Raw genomic sequence first — 14,021 nt, 5'->3', positions numbered from 1 at the left:
CAAGTGAGGTCAGAAGCTCGTTTAGTTTCTCTCTTTTTAAGAGGTCTGAGAGTTCAGGGAAAACAACTGCCTTTGTAGAAATGTTTTTTATTGTGTAACTTTCACATCAGAGTTTGGTTAGAAATCTGCAGGTTACTGGAAACAGAAATTTTAAGTTCTGTTTTGAGAATATTAATGTAAAAGGTGGCGTCATCTTACAATTAAGAAACTGGGGAGGATCCGGTTTAAAGATTTTGATAGTGGGGTAAATTCTCTTGATCGCGATCTCGAAATTGGTGTTGGGAACTGTACTGACTATATTTTTCATTACAAATGGGAATGTGGCTAAATTAGCCCAAATATGATGGGATCCACGATGGTTAACTTCAAACGATTTTGTATAATCGTTAGTAAAACTACATTTGCTGTTTATATGGCTTAACATTTGGATTTGAGTAGCTGTTTATCAAAAGGTGAACAAAAATTTTAAAATTTTTACTTTTTTTTTCTTTCAGAACTGAGCTTGTGATAGATAAGCCAAAAAGGAAAAAACGCCGAGAATTAACAGAAGAACAGAAGCAGGAGATTAAAGAAGCTTTTGATTTATTTGATACTGACAAAGATGAAGCGATAGATTATCATGAACTAAAGGTAAATTTTGGTTTAAAAGCATTTTGATAGCTGAGTACTGCATATTAAGGAGTTTTATTGTTAATGCCTCCGCTTAGATTAGATTCCCTGCAGTGTGGAAACAGGCCCTGTGGCCCAACAAGTCCACACCGACCCTCCGAAGAGCAACCCATCCAGACACATTCCCCTACATTTACCCCTAACACTATGGGCAGTTTAGCTTGGCCAGTTCACCTAACCTGCACAACTTTGGACTGTGGGAGGAAACCAGAGCACCCGGAGGAAACCCACGCTAACACTGAGAGAATGTGCAAGCTCCACACAGACAGTTGCCCAAGATGGGAATTGAACCCGGGTCCCTGGCACTGTGAGGCAGCATTGCTAACTACTGAGCCACCGTGCTGCCCAAATTTTTGATTTGTGGATTCATTCAAATTAATTTGCTTTTTCAGGCAGTTGGTGATAATGTTGTCTTCTGTAGAAAATGGATATTGTACAGTTACTAAAAATTTTACAGCAGGAGAACTTATCCTGCTATTAATTCATGCAGTAATAGTAACAAAATACCACCAGATGGCTGGATCACCTGCTATGTTAGACACACTGATAAAGTTAGGAACGCCATGAAAAACACTTTTTTTTAATCAAAACGTCCTGCATCTACTTGTAGGTTTGTTTAGAAGCCCAAACAATTGATTTGTCAGTTCGTAACTTGTCACCATATCTATGTAATCTTTTTTAAAAAACGTATCAAGTTTTATTAAATGTGTACATAGTTTTTTTTCAATGTTTTTTTTCTCTGCTGACGGTTTTCAGATCCTTTTTATTAGGTGGAGTGAAGCATCATCAATCAACAGGTGAAGTTGTATGCCTTCAGTAAAATTTTTATTTTCTTAATTTAAAAGCCAAATGCTGTTTTTTGTCATTCATCATCCCACCCCACTGCTGCTATCTTTTCTTTGTGAGGGGGTAAAAAAGCTTGTGAAAGTTAGTAATTAAGGTGATAGTCTCTTGAGAAAGTTGGGTTTTGTTTTGCAAGGCGAGTTAGACCTCCAATTCCAGATAATTCAGATGAATATTATTAACTAATTTGCAATGTAATTGGTTAATCAAAATAGTATCATCTTATAATTAACTACATTTTATATCACCTTCTTGCTTCAGGATTGGTTCAAAATGTATTTAAATGGTTAATTTTCTTTTCTATAGAAAGATCGTTCCTCTTTGCAAGCATATTAGAAGGTGGGTTTTGTAGGCTAAAACAATTTTGAACTCTGAAAAAGTTTCTTGCAATTTCTGACAATTGAAAAATGTTTTTGAGATTAACTTTTAGTATTTTCTCTCAATTCAATTTACAATTTCTAACATTTCTTTTCCTCTTCAAAACAATAAATTAATCACAGTCAGTCCAGAATATGATTTCTAAACCTTTTTAGACTACAAGATATAGGAGCAGAATTGGGTAATTTGGCCCATTGAGTCAGCTGTGCCATTCACTCATAACTAATGAACTGATTTTTAAACCAGACCATGCATTTTTAAATTTTCAATTAAGGCAACAGTATTGTTTTGAAGTTCTAATCAGGTTAAAGCAAAGTGTTTTGAAAAAATTAAATTGATGAGCTGCTGCTTTACACAGTTGCACAAACCTTTATTCAAAATAAATCCACCTAAGTCTTTACATAAAATTAAAAGATTTCCCAAGTCAGGGTGTACAATCTTAAATTGAAATGAACACAATCTCTCTTGTGCAGAATAAATACATTGATCCAAAAGTCTCATGATTTATTTAGATGATGTTTTCAGCTTGCAAGTTCAAGGATCATTCACAGTTCAATTAGTTCAGAGGAAATAAAACTAGTTATCCCTCAAAGTAGTGCACGAAGAAAACCATTTAAGTAGCATACATGGTGCTGCAAAAGCATTTGTGATATATGCTATAAGAAGCGTAATTAGTGTGTGGGGTTCAGCAGTTTTTTAGTTCCTTAGGGCTTTGGCTCCCATGTATTACTGGCACTCTCTGTAAAGCAGATTTTGTTTGGTTGAGAACCTTTCACATTTGGATGATGTCAAAACGTTATTTATAAGGAACTTGCTGAAAACACTTTTCAGTCTGTGTTTCTCATAGTAACGTTAACTGTCCGCTTTCATTTTTGTTCTTGACCTTTATTTTTTAAAAAAAAACTAAAGTTCTCTTGTCATGAGATTTGCTGTAGTGGTCTGTTACACTCATCTGTCTTTCACTGTTCATGCGCATCAACTAGTGATCATCTATAATAATGGTAAGTGATCAGCCTGTTGTTTTATCAGTCGCTATCTCACAATCATTCTGTTTCACTTTCTTTCATCCCTTGCATTATCTTTGTAATATTTCATTGTAAATTTTCAATTAGTGTAATTGGTTTGACATTTTGCAATTGGCTGCTCAATTTCCTGCACCTACATTCTTGGGTGGTATTCCTTTAGCTTTTGTTTATTTTTGTAGCTGTTCTATATTTAGGTGTCTTCCTTGGTCGCTGCCTTTTATTAGAGATGATATAATTACAGTATTAGCTCCTTTACTAGAATCTCCATATTTTGGTGCCTTAAATGATCACTTTACTAGTACAATTTGATCTTGCCATTTGCTAGTGCAATTCTTTTTAAATCAATTGCTAGGAATTAACATTTTTTTTAAAAAAGTTTTTATCTGTCTCTACAGCAATCAAAACACTGATCAAATCGTAGCCTTGTCTTGCTTATTGAATGGAACAATCCATATGCAAAAACTAGGATGTTGTGGTCCATGTCAGAATGGACTTTGTGAATTCTCCTGCTGGGGTTATATGGTTTCCTGAGTAATACGCTTCCTATCATAGATTATTTTACCTGAAAACCACACTCTCCACAGATCTCAATAATAGTTTATGACTGTAACACTTGAGTCATATTGAATGTGTCTGTGTGTAATTTTGGAATTGGCTTTTAAAATTTGCTTTTCAAAATCGGTCTGTTCACAGTTGTCGTATCTGGGGCAGATGGGGCTTGAACACAGGCCTTCTGGCCCAAAGGTAGGGATGCTACCATTGTGCCACAAGACCCTCCAGTTTTAGGTTTTTTTACTATGTTAATTAGGCAATGTTTGAGATTGTTGATTTAATTGCTTGGTGATCGTATATGCTTTATTAATTGAGGCCACCCTATCTTGGTAAAAATCCTATGAAGTTGGTAAAGTAAGATGGACAAGCTGTCATAGAAAGGATGATCTTACAAATGATTAACATGTAAAATTAATTTGGAGACAATAGGAAGTGCAATCAGTAAAATGATCATCAGTCCTTTTAAAGAGTACTCTGGACCTGAATATACATTAAATAATTTGAGATTGATAATGCATTGAGCTAGTGCATGTTCAGGATGCCTTTGATCATACAAGGGGAGTAGTGGACAATTGAAGTTAAGCTCTGGGTTTTTGTGATTCAGGAAACAAAGCAAAACTTCAACCAACATAAAAAGGCATTTGTGACAATCGACCAGTTTCTCAATCTGGCTTTCTGAAGTAAATGGACTGTAATATCAATACCAGAGAGTGGTGGCTGTGTGGAATGTTCTGCCCCAGAGGGCATTGGAGGCCCAGTCTCTGGATTCATTTAAGAAATAGTTGGATAGAGCTCTCAAAGATAGTGGAATCAAGGGTTATGGAGATAAGGCAGGAAGAGGATACTGATTAGGAATGATCAGCCACGATCATATTGAATGGCGGTGCAGGCTCGAAGGGCAGAATGGCCTACTCCTGCACCTATTGTCTATTTTAAAGTATTTCTTTTGTGCATTTTTTTAAAATTATGTAAAACTTTATGAAAATGTCGCTACCTGGAATGGATCTTGTAGTTAACAAAAACTAGTAAATTTTAAAGTTGGTTCTCAAATTCATTCTATAATGGAATTGACTCTCGTCTTAAGATTGAAGTGAGCACCAAAATCTTAACCTTTTGCTTAGATTCCACCTTCAGGTTTACTTGAGACACTTTGATTTCTATTAACTTTGTTAGCCTGTTTCAACATCTTTTTAACGTCATTGAGGTCTTGATTCTGTTGTATACAGTTTTAGTTGAAATAGTAATTTCTTTAGTAAGATTAGATGGTGCTGGATTTCTGTCTTTTTTTTTCTTTGTATACTTTCAATTTTAACAATTCTAATGAACTTTGTCTAACATCACTGGAGACAGAAGCATATCATATTGCAAAGGCCAGTGGCAGGCTGGAAGATGAAGACATTTTTAAACATCAACAAAAGGTTATTAAAATGTAATAAAAGAGCAAAGATAAAGTATAACAAGATAGCTAGAGAAGAATACAAAAATGGATAGCAAAGGCTTCTGTAAGAGTATACAAAGGAAGAGTAGCTAAAATGAATATTAGTCCTTTTGGACGATGACCCTGGGGAGTTAATAGAGGGGAACATTTAAATGGGGGAGATACTAAATCAATATTTTACTTCTGTTTTCAGTGGGGACACTAGTATCATCCCAGTAGTGATGTATAATGCAGAGGTTAGAAAAGGAAGAACCTAACAATTATCATCACAAAGGGGAAAAGTACTGAGCAAGCTATTGGGATTGAAGGTAGACATGTCCCATGGTCAGATGGCCTACATATTAGGGTCTGAAAGGAAGTAGAAGCAGAAAGAATGGGTTACTGGTCATAATATTCCAAATTTTCCCTGGATGCTGGAAAGATTCCAATGGATTGTAAAAATGCTAAAATAAAAATCTTATTCAAAAAGGGAGTGAGGCAGACAATAGGAAATGATTCAGTTAATTTAACATCTGTCATTAGGAAATTGTTAGAATCCATTGTTAAGGAAGTAAGAACAGGATATTTAGCAAGTCAAGAACGCCATTCATCAGAGTAAGCATGGTTTTATGAAGGGTAAGTTGTATTGACTAGAATTCTTCGAAGATGTAACTAGCAAAATGCATGATGGGAATCCTGTGGATGTAATACGCCTGGACTTCCAGAAGGCCTTTTGATAAGGTGCAACATGAATAATTAATACACAAGTAGATCACATGTGATTTGGGATAATTTATTGGCTTGAATAGAGGATCGGCTAACCAATAGAAAGCATAGGGTTTGGATAAATGGGTCTTTTACTGGTTGGCAAGATGTAACTTGTGGAGTGCTACAAGGTTTGCTTGTTGGGTACCAATGATTGACAGCTTGGGTGCCTGCATTGGAGACTGAGCATTCAATACATCTTTATTGTAATAGTAATTTAAGATCTGGGCATTTTCTTTTTCTTTAGGCCTTGACATTTTTCTTTCCTTTTAGGCTGTTTGTTTTTATTTCTGCTATTGTGTTTTTTTTAAATAAATCCTTGGTTTTTGTAACCAAGAAGGTGCTGGAGAATGATGACTGTGGAATATAGGAAAAGTAGTGTTACTTCTGCAATTCTAATTACTTATACAAAGTAAATGAACTCACACCAGTGTGTAATTGTTTTAGGAGAAAGTGAGGTCTGCAGATGCTGGAGATCAGAGATGGAAATGTGTTGCTGGAAAAGCGCAGCAGGTCAGGCAGCATCTAGGGAACAGGAGAATCGACGTTTCGGGCATTAGCCCTTCTTCAGGAATTGAAGGGCTAATTGTTTTAGCCAAGAGCTGAGTCAACAAGAATGGAAACTGTGGAGGAAATACATAATTGTTTTTTTATTAGCTAAAATTGTATGCAAGAATGAAACGTGACTGCAAAACAATGGTAGATATTGCAGGTGAATAGATAAGATGCTGTGAGGGGAGGAAGTTAAGCTAGATACGCCTGTACAAACAGTAGGTATAAACATCTGTTTCCCACTTTTACAGAAACACAGGAACAAACCCCAATTAAAAGGGTCATAAGGATCAGTATGGCAGGGGAAGGTACAGATGGAGGGAGTAGATAATGGTGAAGAAAGAATATGCCTAACAATGACTCACAGCGGGATGAGGTCAAACGGCCTTGAGGCCAGATCTAAGCATTTTGTCACAGACAAGGCCGGATAAGGCAAGAGATAAACAGGAGTAATGGGTGCCGGTCTTAGGGAAGTGGAAGATGTAAACAGGGGAGGAGCATTGAAAAACAAAAAACAAATTATATAAATATCGTGTAATAATTGAATTTGGTGTGTGTGTGTCCCTTGCCTTGTAGACACTAGACATCACACCCTCTTGCAAGAGTAAAATAAAGGACACTCCGAGACAAAATCTGAATCAGTACTGCAATTATTGAAGTGTGTAAGCTTTGTTTCTCACAATGACTTTGTACACACTTCACTATACTCCGTATTCTAAACCTTGAGTACACGTGACAAAATCTAATACTATATTGATGATTTAGATGCCAAGATAGAAAGTACTATAGCCAAATTTGCAGATGATACTAAAATAGATCTGGAAGGTAAGTTGCAATGAAGAAATAAAACATTACAAGTGGATACAGATACGTGATGTGTGTTTAGCAGGTGGAGTTTCAATGTGATTTAAGTGCGAGCTTTATCCACTTTGGACAGAGGAATAAAAAGACAACTTATTCTCTAAATGGAGAGAAATTTCAGTGTAAAGGGATCTTGTGTCCTTGTGCATGAAGTATAGAAACCTAGTATGCGGGTACAGCAGTTAATAAGGAAGGCAAATTGAATTTTGGCATTTTATTGCTAAAGGAATAGAGTAGAAAAGCAAGGAATTGTTGCAACAGAACAATACAAGATATTAAAGTGGTTTGACAAAGTAGATGTAGAGCAGATGTTAACACCATGATGAGATCAGCCATGATCACATTGAATGGTAGAACAGGCTCAAGGGGCAAAATTGCCTTCACTGGCTCTTGTTTTTCATAAGAATATGAGAACTCTCAGTTATGAGAGTAGATTTGAAGAAGTTGGGACTGTTCTCTTTTGGAGAGAAGGCTGAGGAAAATTGTTTAGAGGTTTTAAAATCATGATCAGGTTGCATAGAATAGATGGGGGAAAAATGCTGTTGCTTGTAAAAGACACAAATGCGATGGCATAGAACGTTACAGCGCAGTACAGGCCCTTCAGCCCTTGATGTTGCGTGACTTGTGAAATTAATCTGATGCCCATCTAACCTACACTATTCCATTGTTATCCATTTGTATGTCCAATGCCCATTTAAATGCACTTAAAATCGGCGAGTTTACTATTGTTACAGGCAGGCCGTTGCCTCCTAATGAGTAAAGAAACTACCCCTGATATCTGTCCTAAATCTATCACCCCTCAATTTAAAGCTATGTCCCCTCACCATCCGATGAAAAAGGCTCTCACTGTCCACCCTCTCTAACCCTCTGATTCTCATATACATCTCGATTAAGTCACCTCAATCTTCTTCTCTCCAGCAAAAACAGCCTTAGTTCCCTCAGCCTTTCCTCATAAGATCTTCCTTCCATACCAGGCAACAACCTAGTAAGTCTCAAAGAACTCAGTAAGGATAGTGAGGCATGACCTACCCTTCACAAAACCATGTTGACTATCCCTCAGCAAATTATTCCTTTCCAGATGATTATAAATCCTATCTATTTGAACCTTTTCTAATACTTTACCCATAACTGAAGTAAGGCTCACTAGCCTATAATTTCCAGGGTTGTCCTGACTCCCCTTCTTAAACAAGGGAACAACATTTGCTATCCTCCAATATTTTGGCACTACTCCTATTGACAACGGTGACATAAAGATCGAAGCTAAAGACTCCCTGGCATCCCAGAGAATCTGAGGATAAATCCCATCCGGCCCAGGGGCTTATCTATTTTCAGATCATCCAAAATTGCTAAAACCTCCTTTGTCAACCTCAGTCCCATCTAATCTTGTAGCCTGTATCTCCTTTTTCTCAATAACATTGCCCTTTTTCTAATGTGAATACTGATGAAAAGTACTTATTAAGTGTTTCCCTTATGTCCTCAGATTCCACACAAACTTTACACTACTATCTTTGATTTGCCCTAATCTTACTCTTGTCATTCTTTTATTCCTGATATATCTATAGAAGGCCTTGGGGCTTTCCTTGATTCTATCTGCCAACAACTTCTCATGTCCACTCCTGGCTCTTCTTAGCCCTCACTTTAGATCTTGGCTAACTTATAACACTCAGCCCCCTAACTGAGCCTTTACGTCTCGTCCTCGCGTGAGCCGCCTTTTTCCTTTTGACAAGAGCATCAACAACTTTAGTAAAAAATGGCTCCCTCTCTCATCAACTACCTCCCTGCCTGATATGTATATACTTATCAAGGACCCACAATAGCTGTTCCTTGAATAAGCTCCACATTTGAAGTGTGTCCATCCCCTGCAATTTCTTTCCCCATCCTATACATCCTAAATCTTGTGTAATTGCATCATAATTGCCTTTCTCCATTATAACTCCTGCCCTGCGGTATATACCTATCCCTGTCCATTGCTATTGTAAACGTAACTGAATTATGGTCACTATCGTCAAAGTGCTCACCTCCCTCCAAATCTAACACTTGGCCAGGTTCATTCCCCACTACCAAATCCAGTGTAGCATCGCCCCTTGCTGGCCTGTCTACATACTGTGTCAGAAAACCCTCCTGCGCACATTGAACAAAAACTGACCCATCTAAACTACTTGAACAGTAGTCTTCCCTGTCAATATTTGGAAAGTTAAAGTCCCCCAGAACAACTACTCTGACACTCTTGTTTCTATAGAGAATCATTTTTGCTATCCTTTCCTCTACATCCCTGGAATAATTCGGAGGCCTATAGAAAACTCCCAACAAGGCGACCTCTCCTTTCCTGTTTCTAACCTCCAGCCCAATCTACCTTAGTGGATGAGTCTTCAAACGTCTCAGCTGCTGTAATGCTGCCTTTGATTAACAATGCCACCCCCCGCCCCTGTTTATTACCATCTTCTCTGTTCTTGCTGAAGCATCTAAATCCCGGAAACTGCAAAAACCATTCCTGTCCCTCCTCTAGCCATGTTTCTGAAATGGCCATAGCCTCAAAATTCCATGCTGCAAGCTTACTTACCTTATTCCAGTCACTCTGGATTTTAGTGATTTGCAAAAGAAGCAAGGGAAATGATGGGGTATTAAAAAAAAACAACTTAATCTTCAACTTGGGATAGAAAATGCACTGGCTGGAAGTGTGGTGGAAGCAGGTTCATTTGAGAGGGAATTAGTTGATTGTTTGGATAAGACTAATGTGAAGAGTACTTTGTGGGGTGATAAAACAGGAAATTCCAGCTGGCTAATGCTTATTTTGAAGTGCCAATACAAGCATGATGGGCCTTCAGCACCATTAGACTTTGTAATTTCCAAATGTAAAATAGACACCACTAATGGATAGCTTCCACAGTTACATCAACAATTAAACCATTTAAAATATTAACATCATGGCTGAACAGTTCACATCCATTATCTTTGATGCATACCTAAATATATAGAAATTTACTTTGACCTAGCACTAATGACTGAGCTGATCTCGTATCACTTAAGAGTTGTAATTTGTCTGTCTAATTTAAAGACAAATGTTGAGACTTCACCTTTGAACCACAATTTCTATAGTTCTTTGCTCGTGCCTTCTCCAATAAAAGCAATTTAAAGCTATTGGTTTGTCACAAGCTCCCCCTGCTGGTACAGCTTCTTCTGCAATCACCATCTATTCCCACATGCTGCAGTTATGGCTTTTAATTTTCAACATTTGGCTTTTTGTCTTTTTTTTTTATTTTGACAATTAACCTCTTGATCCCCTTGAATTATATTTGACCTTCGAATTGTCTTTTAAGTGGGAAGTGTCTTTCCCCCCCCCCCCCCTTACCTTTCTCCGTATTCACTACTAGATACCTTCTCTCAAGCCTCTGTTGGTTTGCAAACAATGTTCTGCTACTACTTGCACACTTGTGACAATTCAGAAATCAGCCATTATTTCAGCTGCTTTTCTCTTGAGACTTTATTTTCTGCTATGTAGGATCTTCCTTTTGTAAAAGGAAACTTATAAAATTATTCATTCCACCCATCATATCACAACTCTTACAAATTTCACAGAATTTTGATTTGTTTCTTTTTGATTTCTCAGCTTTGTCTGCAAGCTTCTGAAACTAAGTCATATGTGTTTAAAACTGTCGTTTGCTATCGTAATCTGATTTTAGATCCAAAAAGGGCACCTATTTTTAATGCTTTCTCCTTGCATTGCATTGAAACCAAACTTCCTTGCAACTTTTGCAACTTTGTAGCAACTTGCATTACTGACAAAATTCCTTACAAAATCAAAATCAGAATTAAATTGAGTTTAATTTCCCTGCTGTTCTGTGGTTGGAATAATATTCTTTGTCAATCTGATTTCTACGCATTTCCTTTCCAGAATTCAGGATTTTACTTTTTGAAACCTATTTTCATGTTTTCTTTACGTTTGGAGTTCTATCAAGATTTTGCATTTCTTTAGATTTCTATTTGTTTCATTTTGCAACTGAATCCTAGTTAATTCAATCTATTTATGATCTAAATTACTCCTTTCAGTTGTTTGTGTTGAACAGTTGTTCAATAATGTTTACTTCCCAGCTGTTTCCAATTCTCTGTCACCAATTTGTTAACTATTCATAATCATTGATTTCCTGATCATAAAACATTTGCATATAGCTCCTCCACTTTGAGGGACACATTAGCAAATCTTAACATGCCTATTTCTTTTGCTGATGACCTTGAAATAACTGCTGATTAAAGAACTGGTTGAGCAACGGGAGACAGTAGTAGTAGTTAAAGGGAGTCTCTCGAAATGGAGAAAGGTGACCAGTGGTGTTCCACAGGGGTCAGTATTGGGGCCACTGTTGTTTGTGATATACATAACTGATCTGGAAGAGGGCACTGTTGGTATGATCAAGTTTGCAGACCACACAAAGATTGGTGGAGTGGCAGAAAGCATAAGGGACTGTCAGAGAATACAGGAGGATATAGATAGACTGGAGAGTTGGATGGAAAAATGGCAGATGGATTTCAATCCAGACAAATGTGAGGTAATGCATTTAAGCAAGACTAATTCTAGAGTGAATTATACAATGAACGGAAAAGCCTTGGGAAAAGTTGATGGGCAAAGAGATCTGGGAGTGTAGGTCCATTATACCTTGAAGGTTGCTGCACAGGTGGATAGAGTGGTCAAGAAGGCAACGTAGGATGCTTGCCTCCTTCGGACAGGGTATTGAGTATAAGAGCTGGCAAGTCATGTTAAAATTGTACAAGACATTGGTTTGGCCGCATTTAGAATACTGTGTACAGTTCTGAGCGCCACATTAACAAAAGGATGTGGACGCTTTGGAGAGGGTGCAGAGAAGGTTTACGAGGATGTTGCCTGGTATGGAAGGTGCTAGCTATGAAGAGAGGTTGAGTAGATTAGGTTTATTTTCACTAGAAAAAAGGAGATTGAGGGGGGACCTGGTTGAGGTTTACAAAATCATGAAGGGTATAGACAGGGTGGATAGAGACAAGCTTTTTACCAGGGTGAGGATTCAATAACTAGGTCATGCTTTCAAGGTGAGAGGTGGAAAGTTTAAGGGGGATACACGCGGCAAGTACTTCCCACAGAGAGTGGTGGGCATCTGGAATGCATTGCCAGCAGAGGTGGTGGAGACAGGGACAGTAGATTCATTTAAGGTGCGTCTGGACAGATGCATGAGTAGGTGGGGAGTAGGGGGATACAGATGCTTAGGAAATGACAGACCGGCTTAGAGGGCCGAAAGGTCTGTTCCTGGGCTGTAAACTTTCTTTGTTCTTTGTACCAGGAAATACCCATCTGATTCATTAATGTTCTTCGGGAAAGGAAATCTTTCACCTTTTTTATCTGGTCTAGCCTAAAGTGGCTCACAGCAATATGATTGACTCTTACTTTCCCTCTGCTGAGATTTTGTAGTGATTTGATATGACAAGGTGGCTTGCAAGGCCATTTCAAAGAAATGAAACTGGAGGGACCACCTGGCTTTGCCCTAGACACAAAATTGGCCATGGCAAAAACAGCCCTGCAAAGTCCCCCTAACTAACATCTGAGGGCTAGTGTAAGACTTATCACGCAGACTAGTGAGAAACAGCCTGATGTAGTCATACTCACAGAATCATACGTTACAATGTCCCAGATACCACCATCACCTTCCATGAGTACATCCTGCCCAACAGCAGGATAGACTGAGTAGATGTGCCTGGATCATCCATTTGACATTGGCTGCAGATCGTGCAAATGCTTCAGCCTTTATTCTGCACTAATGTGCTAGGTTCCCCCATTATTGAGGATCAGGATATTTGTGGAGCAGCATTCTCCAATGGAGTGTTGAATTGTCATCAACTAGACCTGACAGGACTACCAAGCTTAGATGTGATCCATTGGTTGTAGAATTGTTAGCCCTGTCTTTCTTTCTGCTTATGCTTTTTGGCCTGCAAGTCGTCCTGTTTGCGAGCTTCACCAAGTTGATACCTCCTTTTGAATGTACTTGGTGATGCTCTTGGCATGGCCTCCAGTTCTCTTGACTGAGGGTTGATCCTCTGTCTTGATTCCATTGATAGATGCATTTCTAGCAGAAATATGTAAGGAGGTCAAATGAGTCATTTCCCTCTTGTTAGCTCTCTTATTCCCTGTTGCAGACTCTGGTCCAATATTTGTCTCTTAGAACTTGATGAGCTCAGTCAGTAGTGTTGCTGCTGAGCCACTCTGAGAGGCATTGAAGCCCCTGCCCAGAATACATTCTGCTTCCTCGCCATTCTGCGTGCTTCCTCAGTGCTGGTCAACATGGGGAGTACAGAATCATTGCTGACTCAAAACCTCGGACCACACAAGTTTCAAATTCAGCAAACACTTTATTTTGTTTAAGCCAGCGAGAGATCAGTAGTCTATGATCCAGAGTATCAAACAAGATATCTCTGGATGGATTAATGACAGATCTGATTTCTAGCAAAAAGGCAGTATACTTTGTCGCCCATATGTACAAAACTATTTTGCATGTTTCACTTCTCACACAATGTAATGTTTCTACCTCTAGTGAAGTTCTCATAATTCAAAAGTTGATAATCAGTACATAAAGTCTTGTTCACATAAGTCAAAACAAAATTGATTTAAATGTTTCTACATCTGGTGGTGTGCACCCCGTACTGGCCTCCTACCTGCCCTCGACCTCTTCATAGCAAACTGCCGCCGCGATATTAACCGCTACCTGAACTCCCCCACCCCTCCCACCCACTCCAACCTCCCACCCTCGGAACGCGCAGCCCTCCACTCCCTCCGTTCCAACCCCAACCTCACCATCAAACCAGCTGACAAGGGAGGCGCAGTAGTAGTTTGGCGCACTGACCTTTACACCGCTGAGGCCAAACGCCAGCTCGCAGATACCTCCTCCTACCATCCCTTTGACCATGACCCCATCCCCCACCACCAAACCATCATCTCCCAGACC

General features: G+C 38.6%; 1 protein-coding gene across 3 annotated transcripts in view; it reads left to right on the top strand.

Moving 5' to 3' along the window:
* Positions 1-14,021, top strand: part of cetn3 (centrin 3) — a 49,411-nt gene that overhangs the window by 13,832 nt on the left and 21,558 nt on the right. For all 3 annotated transcript variants that reach the window (XM_043709011.1, XM_043709022.1, XM_043709033.1), the window contains exon 2: positions 495-630. In XM_043709011.1, the coding sequence (XP_043564946.1) occupies positions 495-630 (136 nt within the window). The remainder of the gene's footprint in view (positions 1-494; positions 631-14,021) is intronic.

This window comes from Chiloscyllium plagiosum, chromosome 2 (genome assembly GCF_004010195.1).
Source record: "Chiloscyllium plagiosum isolate BGI_BamShark_2017 chromosome 2, ASM401019v2, whole genome shotgun sequence".
Lineage (NCBI taxonomy): Eukaryota > Metazoa > Chordata > Chondrichthyes > Orectolobiformes > Hemiscylliidae > Chiloscyllium > Chiloscyllium plagiosum.
Note: the sequence above shows the minus strand (reverse complement) of the source record. Positions and strands in the feature narration are given on the sequence as shown.